This window comes from Ambystoma mexicanum, chromosome 7p (assembly GCF_040938575.1).
Source record: "Ambystoma mexicanum isolate Mex_15411 chromosome 7p, UKY_AmexF1_1, whole genome shotgun sequence".
In the NCBI taxonomy this organism is placed as follows: domain Eukaryota; kingdom Metazoa; phylum Chordata; class Amphibia; order Caudata; family Ambystomatidae; genus Ambystoma; species Ambystoma mexicanum.
In genome coordinates this window covers 493,650,721-493,667,629 of record NC_090939.1, presented here as the reverse complement: position 1 = coordinate 493,667,629, position 16,909 = coordinate 493,650,721, and the positions used below count along the sequence as shown (strand labels likewise).

General features: G+C 45.3%; 1 protein-coding gene across 10 annotated transcripts in view; it reads right to left on the bottom strand.

The window, feature by feature from the left end:
* Window positions 1-16,909, bottom strand: part of CASK (calcium/calmodulin dependent serine protein kinase) — a 2,777,982-nt gene that overhangs the window by 466,304 nt on the left and 2,294,769 nt on the right. For 7 of the 10 annotated variants that reach the window (XM_069636511.1, XM_069636508.1, XM_069636509.1 and 4 more), the window contains 2 exons: window positions 6,531-6,599; window positions 4,927-4,962 (listed from right to left, as the gene is read on the bottom strand). In XM_069636511.1, coding sequence (XP_069492612.1) covers window positions 4,927-4,962; window positions 6,531-6,599 — 105 coding nt within the window. The remainder of the gene's footprint in view (window positions 1-4,926; window positions 4,963-6,530; window positions 6,600-16,909) is intronic. The other 3 variants (XM_069636514.1, XM_069636516.1, XM_069636518.1) reach the window with 1 other exon arrangement.

Sequence of the window (16,909 nt, the reverse complement as noted above, 5' to 3'; positions counted from 1 at the left end):
GCAAGTGCCACCACGTCTTTTTGCATGGGAATCCCTGTTCTAGCCGTGGGGCATAGAGTGAGGACCTCCGCCAAGGCCCCCGCCTCTGGTTGTTCCACCACAGGCTGTGGAAGCCCCAAGTATTCAGCCAAGCCTGCAAGCCACTCATGAAAGGCCTTGGCTGATGATGGCGTGTCAGGGTCCTCCTCCTCATCCGTGTCCACCAATATGTCCTGTTGGTCAGGTGCAGCTGGAGGAGTGCTGGGCGCTGTGGCGTACTTACAGGAGCCAGTGGCTGGTGCGACCACAGGTACAGGGCTGCCGGAGGCAATGCATCCAGTCTAGTGGGAACTGGCATGGGCAGCTGGGGCTGCATCAGAGCCACAGGTGCTAGAACCAAGGGCGGAGTGGCCGTGGGTGCTAGCGGCAGAACCGGAGGGAGCATGTCCCTGATCACATGCAAGAGGATGATGCCCATCTTCGGAGACCTCATAAAAGTCGGGAATTTATCAAAAAACCTGTCTTCACAGGCCGGTGGAGCGTTTGGTGGCGCAGGGCCCTGAGGGTGCTGAGACCTGGGTACACTCTGCCCTTATGTATGCAGGGTGTATCTTCACTGCGACGCTGAAGGATATGCTGTGGTCCACGTGCCCGGTGAAGACCAGTCCCATCTGGAAACTCGTTTCCCTACCTGATCCCCAAAGGGGGATAGTGTTGGGCGAGCCACCACCTTGTCTCTCACGACGGCCATCTTGTCGGGCTGCATTCCACGTGCCTGTGTCGTGGCACTTGCCGTGCTGGTCCCGGCCTCTTCCAGGACTATTAGCGGTGGAGGTTGAGGGCTACCCTGCACCTCAGGACAGTGCCTGGAAGGCGGATTGCCCTCGGCTGTGTCGCCGGTAGTGCTGCCAACAGGCGCCCCCGTCAGACATCTGTCCGGTAGTAGGGTGTAGCCTCTCGGGCAGAAACCTGGTAATAGAACCTTGCGGTCCCTCAGCGTAGTCACCGGTAGGATCTTGCGACCCCTCGGCCTGGCGGCTGGTAGCTGAAGCAGCCTTGGTACCTGCACTGGTACTAGAACCCGATAGGTCCCTCCCGCTCGTGCGCTTCCTGGGGAAGGGGTCGCCTTTGCGGGGTGCGGATGAAAACAGTGCCCCTACCTTGGGCCTAGACTTGTGCTTGATGAATTCCTTTAAGTCCTCTGGAGGCGACCTTCCGTAGAGCTCCCTCCACCGAGCTAGCCTGTTCTTCAGAGTGCATGGTGTCGGTGCGTCGCACGCGATACAGCCCCACCAGCCGTGGTCAGGGCCAAGGCAGCAGTGGCAGAGAGCGTGGGGGTTGGACGTAGAGAAGAGCCCCTTGCAGGCTGCGCACCTGCTGAAGCCCGCTGATGTCGACATGCGCCGTGGAGGAGCGTGGCGCCAGAGGACAGAGGTATCTGATTAAAGACAAGAAAATAGAAGACAAAAGTACTTCTCCGGGGAAGAGCGTGTGAAATTACAAGGCCCGAGACCTAACCCAGGAGCGCTGGTGAAAGCGGTCCGTTACCTTCAACGCAAAAAAGAAGACTGGAGAGTGACGCTCCCAGGGCCGCGTCCCCACACGCATCTAAATTTCAAGGGGAAGATGATTCTTCTGTTGAAAAGGGTTTCATCTCCCGTCCCTAGCGAGGGATGCCCATGCGGTATGGAGCAAAGGGGACGGGACGTAGGAGTAAATAAATCTTTTCAGCTAAGGGCCTCTCATGAAAGAGATGATGGATTCAGGAGTAGTCACCTGTATGAATCAATCCACCTACAAAAAGCAGAAATGCAATCAGGTGATAATGGGCGTTAGGAAATGTAAAGCTTAAAAAGGGATGGGCGACTTCCACAAAGAACCTAGGAAAGAGGACTTCTTCCAAGAGTCTTTTACTCATATTTGACATCTATTATATCCTATGTTACAAAGGGGAAACAGATTCAGGTCTGATTATCAAGACCGATTAATTTAAATGGGGCATGCCAAGCCTCATTGTTTTTTTTTTTTAACACTTTCTGATGCACCCTTTCCTGTCCTGTCCTTCAATCCTTTTCCTTGTCCCGTCGCTTCCAGTCTGTCCATTGCATTATTTTAACAAAACTAGGCAGATAAGACAACAGCATCTACAAATTTAACATAGCTCTCTGCAACATTCCTGAATCATGGACAATTTTCTGTAAAACTGAACGGTGCGGAAACTTTACATTCAAGCAACTGAGAGGGACTGGTTAATCTGCTTGAATCAAGTAATACATTCAAAGAGTTTTGAGCTCTGACATAAGCAGATGGCATCTTATTGTGTTCTTTAGAGACCTGTGGACCCAAGTCCGTTATGTATTTACTATTACTATGTTAGAGATAGTGCTCAGAATAACATGATAGTTGTTTGTGTAAGTTAAGAATACCTTAATAGGGTAAACCTTTCTGCATTGAGCATGAAACAGAATTCAGTTTCTTTGTGTTTGCCCATCATGGGGATACGGTTGGGAAAGGATGCTTTTTCTTACTTCTAGGTACATTTGGGGACTCAAACATTGGAGAGTTTTGAGGCCAAATCATTCCGCAGAGACAATGCAGGGATTCATTTTTTTTACAAAAGGTGCTGAATATTTAGAAAGACCATTTGTATTTCCAGAGGGACTTCATGAAGCTTTAGTGCTAGGTTTTAGTTTTCCTTTCAAGAAGTTTCAAAAGTGCCAGATCTTTACATTTTCAACCAGAAGCTGTTATTCATAGAGCAAATAAAAAGGATGTTTGAATCAAGGAATTACTTATCCAAAGAGTAAGGTTTGTAGAAGAAGAGGTCGGTCAGTTTTGTAATATCTTAATTGGGGGCTCCTCCTGGTTAGATGAAGAATAAGGTGTTTAAGCTATTATTGAGGGTTTCCAGTGTGTGGAATATTCCATAGTGTTTTGTGAGCAGGTATTTTTGTGTCTGTCATTTCATGCCCATAAGACTCTTGATACTTGCCTGCCTTCTTGTTAGGAGTGTGAGAGTTACAAGTGTGAGTTAATTCAGAGTGTTTGTACGTAGGCAATGTATAAGCAAGTTGCTTTATTGCGAAGGGGTTGGTCTGATGATCTTAGGACACCTTCAGCCTTCAGATACGTCCCTGGGCATTGGGCCTTGCAGGCTTCAACTCCATCTTGTTGCCTGTCCCAGACTGTCACTGACTGTGAACTATGAGTGGTTTTATAGAGGGGTCCAACTATCCCTGGCAAGGTGGGTTATAGCAAGCAGCCAGTGGGAAGCATGAGTGAATGAGACTTAGTTGGGATTAAGATATGGTGAGGAGGAGCTTGAAATGTTGGTGGTCAAAAGGTGGAAGGGTGGAGTAAGCAAGAGATAGGATTAAAGGATGAGAAGGTGTGCAGGGAGTCGCTGGAGAAGTAACTGGAAAAGTAAGTAGTGGAGAATGGCTTACACTTGATGGGGGAGGGTTGGATGGAGGACATGATAGGGAGTGGATATATGATATGATAGGTTATTTATAACCCGCTTAATACCCAGAGGTTTGTAAGTGCGGACCTAGGAATCAAGCCTGCGGTGCTCCGTGTTGTCTTGCTTCCAAGGCGAGCACGTTGCCCCCGAGCTATCCTCCCGAGACAAATTATCAAAGGGCCAGTTTATCCATTATGAAAAGCAATGCTTTTTAACATCCATATAACATTAGGGAATCGAATCTTAGTACCGCAATATTCGTTAATATTCTCAAACACACATCTATCCCTTTTATGTACCATGAGTTGGTCTTCGAGATATAACACAGGCTGCACCCATTTTTTTAAACTACTGAATATAATAATGATTTTTTCTACACTAGTTACAAATTCTGTATTTCCTATACATTAGGATAATTTCCTTCAAGTCGGGAGATAGGATATAGTGTCATATACTTGTACATACATTAACATATTATGGGAAGAGATAATTAATTCACCTTGTTATTCACAAACCTATGATGAAATAAACTTGGGTGATACATCGGGTATTCAAGTGCACTTTGCCTCCAACATGAATTTAGTAGAGAGGGTAAAAATAATGTGCTCCAAGACACAGTTAAACTAGCAAGCAGGTATTTCCTGTTTTTATTAATTCCTAAATATACTATGTTGTGAAGATGGAGTTTTCATCAGAGGTTGACATCTATCAGTGTACAAATGTTAGGAAAGCAAAAAAAAGGGGATTTGGAGTAATAAAAATAATTTTATTCTGCAATCATCTACTTGTCTTGCTTGAAGCATATATCTATCACACCTCCTAGATTATAGACCAATGCCACTACACAGAAATTGGGATGACTGAATTATCCAATTATTTTAGTTAGTCAAAATGGGCCATCTCCATTGTAGCTTGTGGGCCCATCCACATACAGTATTCCATTCAGGGTAGATGGGACAGCTTAATGAGTTTTAACACTATAACATGCCATTAAATGTGATGGAGTTCTGGTAGCAAGTAAGTCACAAGCAAAATCCAATGCTTGCAATCTTGTTGGCAGTTGCATCCCTCTGGGTTGTAATTTCTATGCATTATTTTGTGACTATGCAGCTGCTATTTCCAGCGTTTTTTTAAGTTCCAAAGTGAAGTTAGCAGAACAAGTTAATGCTCACCCAAAGGAGGTGTTTTATTTTTAAACACCCACATATCCCCACAGACGTTACTAGGTCATCAGTGTAAGACACTCATGACAACATTGCAAACATTTGGTGGTTAAATGGAGGATAGGAGTCACAAAGATGAAATCACAACGATCACCATTTAATCTTATAAAAAGAAGCCAACCAGAGAGTAATATACAGCATGAAGAATTGCTGTGGGTTCAGAAAATGTGAATGGAACAGACTAGCACATACACATGGGAGGAAAGGAGAATAGGAGAGGGGTAGCTATTCATACAGTTTCTGTGGAAGGGATCTAATCACCTGTCGTCCTTTTGGTTGGATAGTTGATGGCAAGTCCTGCGGAATAAAGCCAACCCAGGAGAAAACAATTTCATTTTTTGAAAAAGTAAACAAACAAAAAAACAGTTTAAAATCATGTTAGCACTTTTGGTAATAAAAATGAACCAACATTCAAGTAATTCAATAAATCAATACATTGCAATAACAAAAACAAGTGTCAAGCTTGGACTTTTTTTTAGCAGCAAGCTGATGTAAGCAGACACGTTTAAAGCAGATATAAAGAAGATTTTACAATCAATTGGCATCTTAACACAAAAGTAACTGCAAGTGAGACCCCACCATGTACAGCTAGGCTAATATATCATGAGTGTAGTGCAGTAGGTAAAAAGTCATAGCTAAGGAACATACAAACATGTCAAAGTAGAAGACTTGAAATGCTGGAACTATTGTCTGTAATGTCTCTGTACGTTCTTACCCTTCTGTAACAGAATACAAACTGCAAACAGAGTTTTGATGCATCTACGTTGCCTTGCTGGTCAGAGAATAAATTAGCTCATGGATTAAAAAAAAAGTTTGTAACTTTTGCTACTTGTTTCTAGGTTAATGTCCTACAAATCAGTACTACCTAACTTTATAAAATACAGCTGAAAGTAGGAATGATGGAACAAAAAATGATTGCAATACTTTTTGAATTTGATAATCAAATGACATCTAAACTAGTGTCACAGAAAATAAAGTCGGGATACTGTCCCAATCATCAAACTGTTTGCCAATTTAACAGCACTGACATTGCTGAGATGAAATGTGTACTTAATGAATGCCGTAGGGTAACATGTTGTACCATTACTAGGTTAACGTGTGCACTCTATACCATAAACAATGGTTGACTCATGTCAAGATACCTAAAATGATCACATCTGAAGAGGCACAAACATCTTAGAAAGAAGATTTTGTTTTTTTTAATAAGAATTACCACATTTTATTTCCAGATAAAGAGGTCTTGAATGATTTTCAAAAGTTACGGCTATTGAATAATAACAATGCAGAATAGAAAGCGCATTCCCAAAAGCATTAAACCTGTAACGAGACATGCCCAACAGCAAGTACTTTGTGTTAAAGATGTGATAAGCGCATTGCTGTGGTGCGGTTTCAAGCTGCTATTTTAATTTTTTGCTTTTCATATCCAGGCCAGGCTTGTGTTTCACAAACTATGCCCACGTACCACAACAGCAGAAGGCACACCAATTTGTTAACTCAGATAGCGGAAACCATTGCACATTCCTGATGATGTACTCTCCCCAGGGTCTTAGCCTGCTTCCATGAATTTTGGGCTCTTTTTTATTTTGCAACATTCAAATATTTAAAACATCTGCATCTTAAAAGAAACCATGTCTAAATGAAGATTTGTTATAATGGTGTTATGCGTTATTTACACAAATAAAATAGGCTTCTCAACCAAACAAATCTGGTTTCACAAAGGATCTAAAGCTGAGAGACGGAACTTGATACCAATTCCTGTCGTCCGCAGAAAACCAATTTCCACAGACACATGGAAATTTTACAATAATGGCAGATGAGAAACATGTGAACACACACCTTTTTGTGTGCACAACTGGTGGTCTTACCATGACAGAACTGTTTATGCTGCTATGACCATTAGCTGGGGATTGTCTGGATGTAGAGGGGGAATCTCTCTGAAATAAGACACAAGGTTCATTAACACACAATACTGTTAAAGATACATACACTGAAAATGCTACCATACCGCAAATTATTGTAGTGAGCTAAGAAAAGCATTTGAGTTCCATACAAAATTTCACACAAATGATGCTGAGAACACACAACTTTCAATGCCCTCATTATGTATAGGATGGTGGGTAATTTAATAGTAAAACATAGTACCCTACCACCCGTAGTACCAGCTTAATCATGGAGACCGTAGACATCCATGTCCTTAGTATTGCCTACACAATGCTAAGGACGCACCTGCTAATTAAGCTGCCAAGCAAAAAGGCAAGAATTCCTGCCACAGAGAAGTGATTCAAATCATTGGTAATACTAGGAATTTCACACTTTCCAAACATGTAAAAATATAGAATGTGAAAGGTGTTGGACTGTCCTGGCATGAACCAGAAACTGAGATTTATTGATGTTCAACTTCTAAATTGTAATTCTGCATATTTTGCACAATGACCCTTAAACTGATTTGCTAAAGAAACATACAGTCCAATGAAAGTTTGAACAAAGAACAAAATAGGTAATTTTGGTAACATTCTTTCTGATTCGTTTATTAGACCGATTCCTCATTTGAAAAGTAATCCAGACTTAGACTGGTTTCGAAATATCCCTCCCAGCCACCAGGTGGCAGAGTCAGTCAAAGCATCAGTGACATTCCTTGTACTGGAAGTGACATTCCTATATATAAGCAGCCATATGAGACCTTTGATCTCAGTTCTAACCCTTCTTCCCAGGCAATAGATGCAGAGGAACGGTAGAGCGGACATATGAAATCAATTTATGAGCAGTTCATAGGAATTTGTGTGAGGAATGCGGTATACATGAGAAAGACTTACAGAATGCACGTAAAATGTTACGCTAAAAGATTAACTTAATCCCACAGATTCCTCAACTTCTGAGAGGCTCCCATAGCCATAATGGATGGAGGGAAAAGTGCAAGGAAATATGCCCTGCATAACAAGGTTTTGTAGCATTGTGCATCCCACTCAAGCATCATCACCAGCCCGAGTGCTCAAGAAATGTTTTGTGAATGTAAGACATCAGGTTGCCCCCTGGCATATGTTCAGCAACAGAACTCCTTGTAAAGGTATCTGCCTAATCTTTTGTGGAATCTGCCTTCAGGAGCACTTTGGTTTGTCAATTAATTTCTATTGCTTTTTGAGCGAGGAGAAAATCACTACTACCAGAAGGTTTGTAAGTGATCAATCCAATAACTTTTCCTTTCCAGTGGCCTTCAAATCAATTTAATAACTGGCCATCCTGACTTTATTTTCTGGGTCAGACAGCCTAGAAACAAAGCCCTCTTGGGTCCCAGTCTATGGAAACTTTGTTACATATGGATGAGGGGAGGAAAGAACACCGAGGCGTGGGGGTAATTTGTGTGTTGTAAATGCAACTTTGAGATCACCTTTTGAAGGAAATAAGGCCATGTAAACTTCAGAGTAATTTATACCTTCATAAAAAGTGGCAAAAGAGGAAAAAACAGAAAAATCGAGCCATTCCAAGAGCCTTCTACCGGATGTTAGGGCCACCAAAAATTAAAATTTAAATGTAGGGGCGTGGCCAGCAGCGGCACCAATGTGGCAGCTCTGTTGATGGCCTCAGTGCAGAGCCTGCAATAGTAAGTATTTGCAATGTTCCTGCCAGGCCCGAAGCGTAACAACCCAGCAACCTGATGCGGAAGGTGGCGAGCATCTGCTGTGGCCAGATGATGGGCTGATTTCCAACACAGAGCCCAAAACACAGAGGGAATGGTGAGAGCAGAGTGAGGGGATCGCGTCTCAAGATGGCGGGCGGGTGGATGCTTATGACACTGCGCCGCCCAATGCAGAAAAACAAGAAGAAGAGGGGACAGCTGCAGCCGTCAGCATTGCAGATGGGGAGTGCCAGTTGTCTCCGTTGAGTGCATGGCCCCTGGGGAGACCGCATACTCCGGAGCCCACGTAGCCTCCAGTTCACCATGCTGGGGGAGGCGACCTGCTCCTCCCTTCTACCGGGCCACCAGCTGCGCTCCCACCAGGGGGCGTGATTCAGGCATCCAAACCCCCGATGCATGTAAAGCCACGCAGCCATAGCTGGCGGGCCCCCAGACCTGATACGGCTGTCTTCTTTGCCGCAACTCATGAGCACTGGAGCTTAGCCTGCAAGATGCCTTGCTGAACGTCCCAACGGCCCCGGACAGTGAGTCAGGCAGTCAGACCCACGCAGTGACTAATGTCGTAAAGCTTCGGATGTCTCCCGCAGCAGGTGAGGCGGAGCCCCATGCAATCGTGGGACACACATAAGAGTATAACACCTGCTTTCCGGATTTGGTAGAGTGCAGCTGGTCTCTACTACGGCACACGCAGAGAAGCAAAAGTGACCAGCTATCAGCCATTGGCCCCACGATTGGGCAAAGAGCCTCTGGACTGGGCCACTGTGTAAGGTAGGAGAACAGCGCCTCTGAAGCTCCCTGACCCTAAGAGGATTTGCAACCCCCGGTACTGGCTAAAAGCTCCAGTATGTGAAAAAAGGGGGTACCTCATACTAGACGAGATACGACCACGGGCACCCACAATAACTCTCAAGTTACAAACTCTAATAAACATACCAGACACCTTTCAGTGTATATTTTTCCAGATTCTTTATCTGTTTTGTGAGAAAAGTATATTTGTATCAAACAATATAGTGCTTCACAAGTGCATGCTTATTTGGTTTGTAAACAAACAAAAATTTCTTGTACTTTTTGCATCGACACAAGGTTATTAAACATAAAATTAAGGTATCAGTTTTGTTCATTTTCACAATCTCCTCCCGCGATTGATCAATGCTGACCAGACAGGTTTTATTCAGGGCAGGAAAACGGGAGACAACATCAAGCAGGCAGTGAACCCAATTGAATCCATCACCAAGAGTAATGGGAAACTGGCCCTCTTAACCTTAGACGCGACAAAGGCGTTTGATAAGGTAGACTGGTCGTTTATGCATCTGACATTGGAGGTATTCGTCTTTGGTCCCCAATTTAGGAAATTGATTGCCTCTAATTATTTCTCCCCGAACACCTCTCTCCAACTTAACCGGGAGCTCTCGCCCCTACCCCCCTTACATGTGGTACATGGCAGGGATTCCCCCTTTCTCCCCTCCTGTTCACCATCATTATGGAACCCATGGCCCAGCACATAAGCAAAAATAATGCGATTCAAGGGCCTGAGGTGCAAGGTTCTTCCCATAAGGTATCTCTATATGCCGACAATGTACTTCTATCTATAACCAAGGTCTCTCCATCCATGCGGGCGGTCCTGCAGGAACTGCAGGCTTTTGGTCAGGTAGCCGGGTTTGAGATTAACTTTGGGAAATCAGTGGCGCTAGGGGTAGGGCTACCACCTCAGGATATTGCCTCCCTCCAAGCTATATGCCCTCTCCGCTGCGAGACAACCTTCATGGCATACTTAGGGATTCCGTTTACAGTGTCCCCAAAAGACCAAAAGACCTCTATGGGGTGGTTAAGACCTTGGAGAAATGGGCAGGGCAAGAAATTTCACTGATGGGACGGATCACAGCGGTTAAAATGAATCTCCTCGCTCGGTTATTGTACTGCTGCTCATTCCTCCTAGTGGTGGTCCCGAAACCTATATTAGAAAGGCTCCAGCGTAAAATTCCTGGGTTTTGTATGGCGGGGTAAAAAAAATCTAGAATCCCCAAGAGGGTGATGATGGTGGGATCCGGACTAGGGGGCTTGGGGTTCCCAATCTACTAAAGTATACAGAGGCAGCCCAGCTCTCCCACCTATCTGCATGGAAGGGCGAGGCTCCCGCACCCAGGTGGAAGGAAATCGAGCAATCCAAATGCTCTCTTCCCCTCTGCCTACTGCCTTTTATCCCCTATATGAAACGTAAGCAATGACCACATCTCCTATCATCATAAAAAGCTTCTCTAAAGGTATGGGATGAGGCATTAAGGAAGGAAAAGATCAGTAGAGGTGTGGACCCACTGTATCCGGTGCTTGGCAACATGGCTTTTACTCCAGGCATGCATCCGGGGGCATTTAGACGATGGAAAGAGGGGGTGGGGGTCTACTCACTCTAGGACAATTGTTTTCAGAGGGCCAACCACGCTCCTTTGAAGGCTGCAAGAGGGAATTTCACCTCTCGGAGTTAGATAGATTCCCATATACCCAAATCCGGGATTGGATTACTCACCCTGAAATCAGACAGAAAGCTATCCGGGCCCTGCGCCCACTTGAACTAACCATCTGGGAGGGCCGAGACAAGGGCGGGATTTCGAAACTTTATAGACTGCTGAGGGAGGACCACCTGCCACCCCATGCCACCCAGACTATATGACCTGATGGGAAGTGGATTTAGGCCACCAATTGGATGATGTGGCCTGGTCAGAGATTTGGGCCAGAGCCCGCGCCTCATCTAGATGTGTAACAAACAACGAATGTGCCTTAAAATTGTTGTTCTGCTGGTATTACCCTCCGGCTCAGATCCACCATTTCCAGGGTGTGATCCCCCTTACCTGCTAGCGGAACTGTGGAGGTCATGGCTCTTACTTCCATATGTGGTGGGACTGCCCCCTGATACAATCCTTCTGGGAGAACATTGTGCAAACCATACAAGATATCACGGATAGTCAACTCCTGATGTGGCCGAAAACCCTGCTTTTCGGAGCCCCGTGTGAGGGGGTATACCCAAGGTCGGGGCCCGGGCAAAGCTATTAACTCATTTGATGCTGGCTGCACGTATTACCACCACCCGGTGTTGAAAGACGGCAGAAGGCCCAGATTTGGGACGATGGTGGAATTAAGATCTGGGACATAATGGTGGCAGAGAAGGTAACGGCCGCCAAGGAGGGGAAGCTCCACCAGTTTCAGGCAATCTGGTCTCCTCTGTTACACTATGATCTTAAATTCCCGGCCCTGATATTTAAACCATGTTTGACAAGGCTCTATTTGAACCCTGGCGGGGTGGGGTAAGGGGTGCAAACTACTCTGCAATTCTGGTATAAAGATCATGGTGCTGGGGGGGGGTCTTTGAATGTTTATCATACCTTATAAAGCAAAAGCTGTTATCTTGTCAATTGCAAAAGTCAAGGCTCCAACCGTGAAAATAATAAAAAACATTTTAAAAAATGTAAAAGTAAGTAACCCCACGGACATGGAATGGAAACAACAAGAATGTTGGGACCACATTAAGATCTCATGAGAGGGCCACAAAGGGAAGCTGTTAACCAGTTTGTTCAGAAACAGGACTATGGTAGGTATGTAAAAATACAACCCTTCTAGAGTCACCTTAAAACAGGGGAGGGCCACAAGAAAAACCTTTAGAGTACCAACATAAAAGTCCACTTTTGATAAAGACAGAAGAAATTTGAAAACTGTGCTCACTGGACATAACGGGTCAATGTTCCTTTCTCACCACCTACTGCAAATGTCAAACATGGATTTATTTTGGTGACTGGGACAAGCTGATCACATCAATCACACTTAGCACCTCCTCTGAGAGTTCTGTATTCAAGTAGCTCAACCTTTCAGTACTAGGAAAGAAGATTTAACTACCCGGCATCTGATAAACAATTCGACCTCAAATCCCCTATGTGGCAAACGAATGAGGGACCAACAGCATTTCAAACAGGAAAGGATCATCAGTCCAGAATGATCAGGATCATGGTTGCCCTGCACTGCTTCAATTTCCTTAACAGAAGAATCAGCGAGAATGGGGGGGGGAGCGGGAGGAGCTAAACTCCCAGGAAGTCACAAAGCAGGGTACTCCCTCGAGCAAAAAGCCTTGCATTTCTCTTTCGTTCTTGACAAGAATAGATTGATGAAGAGAAACTGCCTACTGGAGAACTTCTCCGGAGTCTGCTTATTCAACTCCCACTTGTGTGACATCACAGTAAGTTGACAATCTACAACCATTTGTACGTTCCGAATGCCTGCATGATTGGCTGCTGTCATGAACACCCTTTTGTCAAACGCTAATAACCAGAGGAGCAAGCCTTCCTTGCCCAAATGTAGCAGCCACAGATTAACTACCTAATTTATATTAAATGGAAGTATTATTGTGCATTAGCACTTACACTGGTCTCTCCAACTGGTGTCAAGAAAGAGCTCAATGCTAGACCAATTGTCTTTGGTCCCAATATGTTGATGTGAAAGGCCTTCTCTTACCCCTCTCCCACAGACTGTCCTGCTGAAAGATCGAGGAGGTGGGGGTCCCCAATACGTCAGGGAACATTGGCCAACACAACGACAAAGCTTTAGTTGACAGATCTGAGCACTCGGCTGAGATCAGTTGGGGAACCCACAATTGGAGCTCTTGACTAATTTGTGGATAAATCAGAGATGATCTCATATCTCCCGTTAACTGAGATCACTAGCTTTTCAGCGAATATTGCAGTGATCACATCCTCAGTCATCCCAGAGGAACTATGAAAATGCAGTCCGAAGCGATACCAATGTCAGGATAATCTCAGCCAGGAGTTCTGAATTTGAAAAGAAATGTTGTCTTTCTGTGAGATAGGTTCGGTTTTCCCCACAATGGTAGTTTACAATGACTCTACCTTTAAAACCTGGAAAGAACGGAGCAGAATGTGGGGTCTATCGCCCAACGACCCTATTAAATGTTGATGCCAAGATCGCGGCCATTCTGCTTATGAAAGCCTTGCCCTACCTAGTTGAGTGTGTATATATATATATATATATATATATTAGTACATTACTCACTGTAATTGTATTTCTGATGCTTGTATCTGCTTAAATTCACATTTTATGCATAGGCCGACATCTAGTGGAAGCTGCAGAGCATTACAGTTGTTGTTTTCGAAACTCAAAAAGGGACGTCGACAGGGTGCGCCAGTAATACTATCCCTAGAGTGACGTCCACTGTACCCATGGTCCTTCACGCGTCGAGGTCCCTCAGATTGTTTTGTTTCTGACATGAGGTAGCATGAAGTGTAGCGTGAGTACAGGTGTATTAAAGCAGATATGATCAGATAAAGCTCATCAAAAACATTCATGTACCCTCTCTCCAAGGGGAGGAAGGGTGGGCGCATGTGAATCTAAGCAGATACAAGCATCAGAAATAAGATTACGGTGAGTAATGTATCCCTTCTGAGGCTTGTGGAATCTGCTTATATCACATGGTATGCATAGATTCGCCAGCAGTGTTAGGAGAAGGTGGTGGGTTGTGAGAAGGTTCAGCAGTAAATAGATGTTTTAGAACCGCTTGTCCCATTTGTTTAGCTGCTTTGGAATGAGTGTCAATGGCGGAGTAGCGGCAGAGTAGCAGTCTTTGGCGACCTGCTGCCAATCAGAGTCCGTTTCCTGTTTCTACTGTTGGTGAGGGGAGGAACTGCTCAAAACCCCTTCCCAGCCACGGATCGGTTGCAGAGTGCCAGCAGAGTAGCAGTCTTTGGCACTCTATGGCTGCTATGGACGCTACGGATGCCGCTCACAAGCTCACCAATGAAAAAGATGGGCGATGTCTGCGGAGCTAGCGCCTCCACCGAGAGGAGAACGGCGAGCTACGGCACTAGAACAAATTATACCCAATACCAACATCCTTCGGAGCCCCATCGCAGATTTGAAAAGTGACCCCCATAAGGATGAGAACAATGGACGCGGGAATCCCGGTAGGCAGGGGACCCATGCACCTCTCATCACAATAACCTGCAGCGAAAATGGCGTTCACCTTTGCTGAGGGCTCAGCGGCCTCCGACAAACATGTGATGCCCTTGGTTACTGCAAAGACCATTCTAAATAAAGGCAGCAGCTTTACAAACAACAACACTAACATCTCATTGAGTAAAGACCCAACAAGCCGAGACACAAAACCGCTTTCAAAGACCAAATCGCTTTTCAAGAAAAAGCCCCTGCATAGCCTCAACTTGAGAACTTACCTGGATAATGGCTTGTCCGTTTCATCTGTCGAATGGCAGAGATGGACTTAAACGTATGAGAACACGGACGATACAAGGCAACTCCTAAAAATAAAAAAGGGAAAATGAAGATTGCAGCCTTGAAAAGAGCAAAGGCTCTAACAAGATGCCCGTGTTAGTAACAAGACAACCTCCTTCAAAAGACGACAAAAACTAAGAAAATGGTGAAAGCACAGAGGACACAGCTAAACAAAAATTAAAGTTGATCATCAGCCAAGAGACAGAAAATTCGCTTTGTGGTACCAATTGAAGTGTACGCACCAAGAAGCGGAGAAAATCAGGGGAGCCCTCTTGCCCTCGTGGAGAGTCCTAGTATGCAACAAACGGTGCTACCTACATAATTAAACCAGGAACTTAGCATGAAGGTTCACGCAAAGTGGACAGGGGGAGAGGTGCACCCAAATGATCAGGATGGTGCCAAAAGGCCAAGTTCGCTTATCCCGGATAATCGAGAGAACAAGAACAAAGAGGTGGAGACGAAAAAACCCCGAAACAACGGACGGAAACGCTGCAACTAAACTAACGTTAACAACATTGAACAAGAAAAAAAAATTGACAAATTCAGTTTTAGTAAAGAAAACTTGATGGAACAACAGCAAAAGGGTTCACAGAAGATTGTGAAGACTCGAAAATACAGGAGGATCACTCACATCAATCCTCCACACACAAATTATTTAAAAGAACTTTAAGGTTTGTCAAGACAAAACAACTTTCGGACAGAGAAATGCTGTAAGCCATGCAAGAAGACTCGGCTCTGGCAAAAAAAATCAAAAACAAGGCGACATACCAGCTATCGAGAAAAAAGGTTCACTGGTGAACGCACAGCTGAGTGTCCCTGAAACTCCAACAAGATGGCACTTTGGCCGACCTACAGTGATGTTTGGCGTTCCACATAAACCAATTTCACGGGAGAGTGCGGTCCTTGTAATGGAAGAACAACGCAATTCAGAGTCCTAAGACATTTGGTACACCGAAAGCAACAAAATCAAGACTGGAAAAGAGCCTGGAAACTAAAACTGAACCCCAAAAAAAGCCCAAACAATGGAAGAAACGGTAGACTTAAGCACAAGTTTGTTAGCTCGAGAAACACAACCACCACACTCCAGAATTGGAAAGACCAACGGAAATTGTAACTTACTCACCGTAGTGACTAACATACTCTTAGTCCGTAGTCCCCTTTCCTCCATACTGTATCAGCGTCCCTTCCAACTGACGGGAGACCAAACCTATTTCACCAGAAAAAACCTTCCCCATTAAATTTAAAGGCACGTAGGGGTGCGGCCCAGGCAGCATGCACTGCCCTGACTCCGCCCTCACACCTCAGTCCCCATTGACGCGTCGACAATAGATTTAACATTGCCTAACGACACCAGTATTATTAGGGGGGAGGTTGGTGGGACGTATGGAGAAAAGGGGACTATGGACTAAGAGCATGTTAGTCACTACGGTGAGTAACTTATAATTGCTCTTACGTCCTGTCCCCTTTTCTCCATACTGTAAGGGTGATTACAACTGATTGTAGCCCCAGGGTGGAGAGGAAAGCAAATAGGTTCCTGGGAACCGCCTATCCGAATGCCACATCAGATCTAGAGCCAGCATCCAAACAATAATGCTTGCAGAAAGCCGAGGGAGAGGCCAAAGTGGCCGCCCTGCTTATGACTTGCCAAGGGACATGGCGCTGGAATGAGATGGCCGTTGCCTTGGCCTTGACTGCGTGGGCATGCATGTTGGCCGGGAGCGGCTTGTGCTGGCCCATATACGCTTCTTTGATGGCAGAGACCATCTAGCGGGATATGGAAGCCTTAGAGGCCTGATAGCCTGGTCCTGAGCCTCTGAAAGTGACAAACAGGGCGTCCGATTTGCGGAAGCCCTTGGTCCTTTTCAAGTAGAATTTCAGGGTACGCCTGACATCCAGGCAGTGCAGCACTCTCTGTGCTTCGTCCTTGGGATCGGGGAAAAAACATAGGAAGGACCATTTCCTCGTTCAAGTGGAAAGCAGACAGAACCATGGGCAGAAATGCCCGTGTGAAAGGTAGTATATGGTTCCGAGGCGACCAGCGCCTGGATTTCGCTGACTACCAGCCGAGGGGAGGCTGACTAGTAAAGCCGTCTTGATGGTGACCAGTCTGATGTCCACGAACGCCATTGGCTCAAACAGTTTGTGCGCCAGGGTGCCCAAGACTATGTTAAGGTGCCGAACTGGATGCAGTCTCTTAACAGGCGGGTGGGGCCTTGCGAGTCCTGTCATATGTTTGACGAAAGGATTGGAAGAGGAGAAGATGCCTTCCTCCGAGTTCCTGTAAGCCCCAATGGCTGTGAGGTATGTGTGGCAGGTGTCTACCTGCAT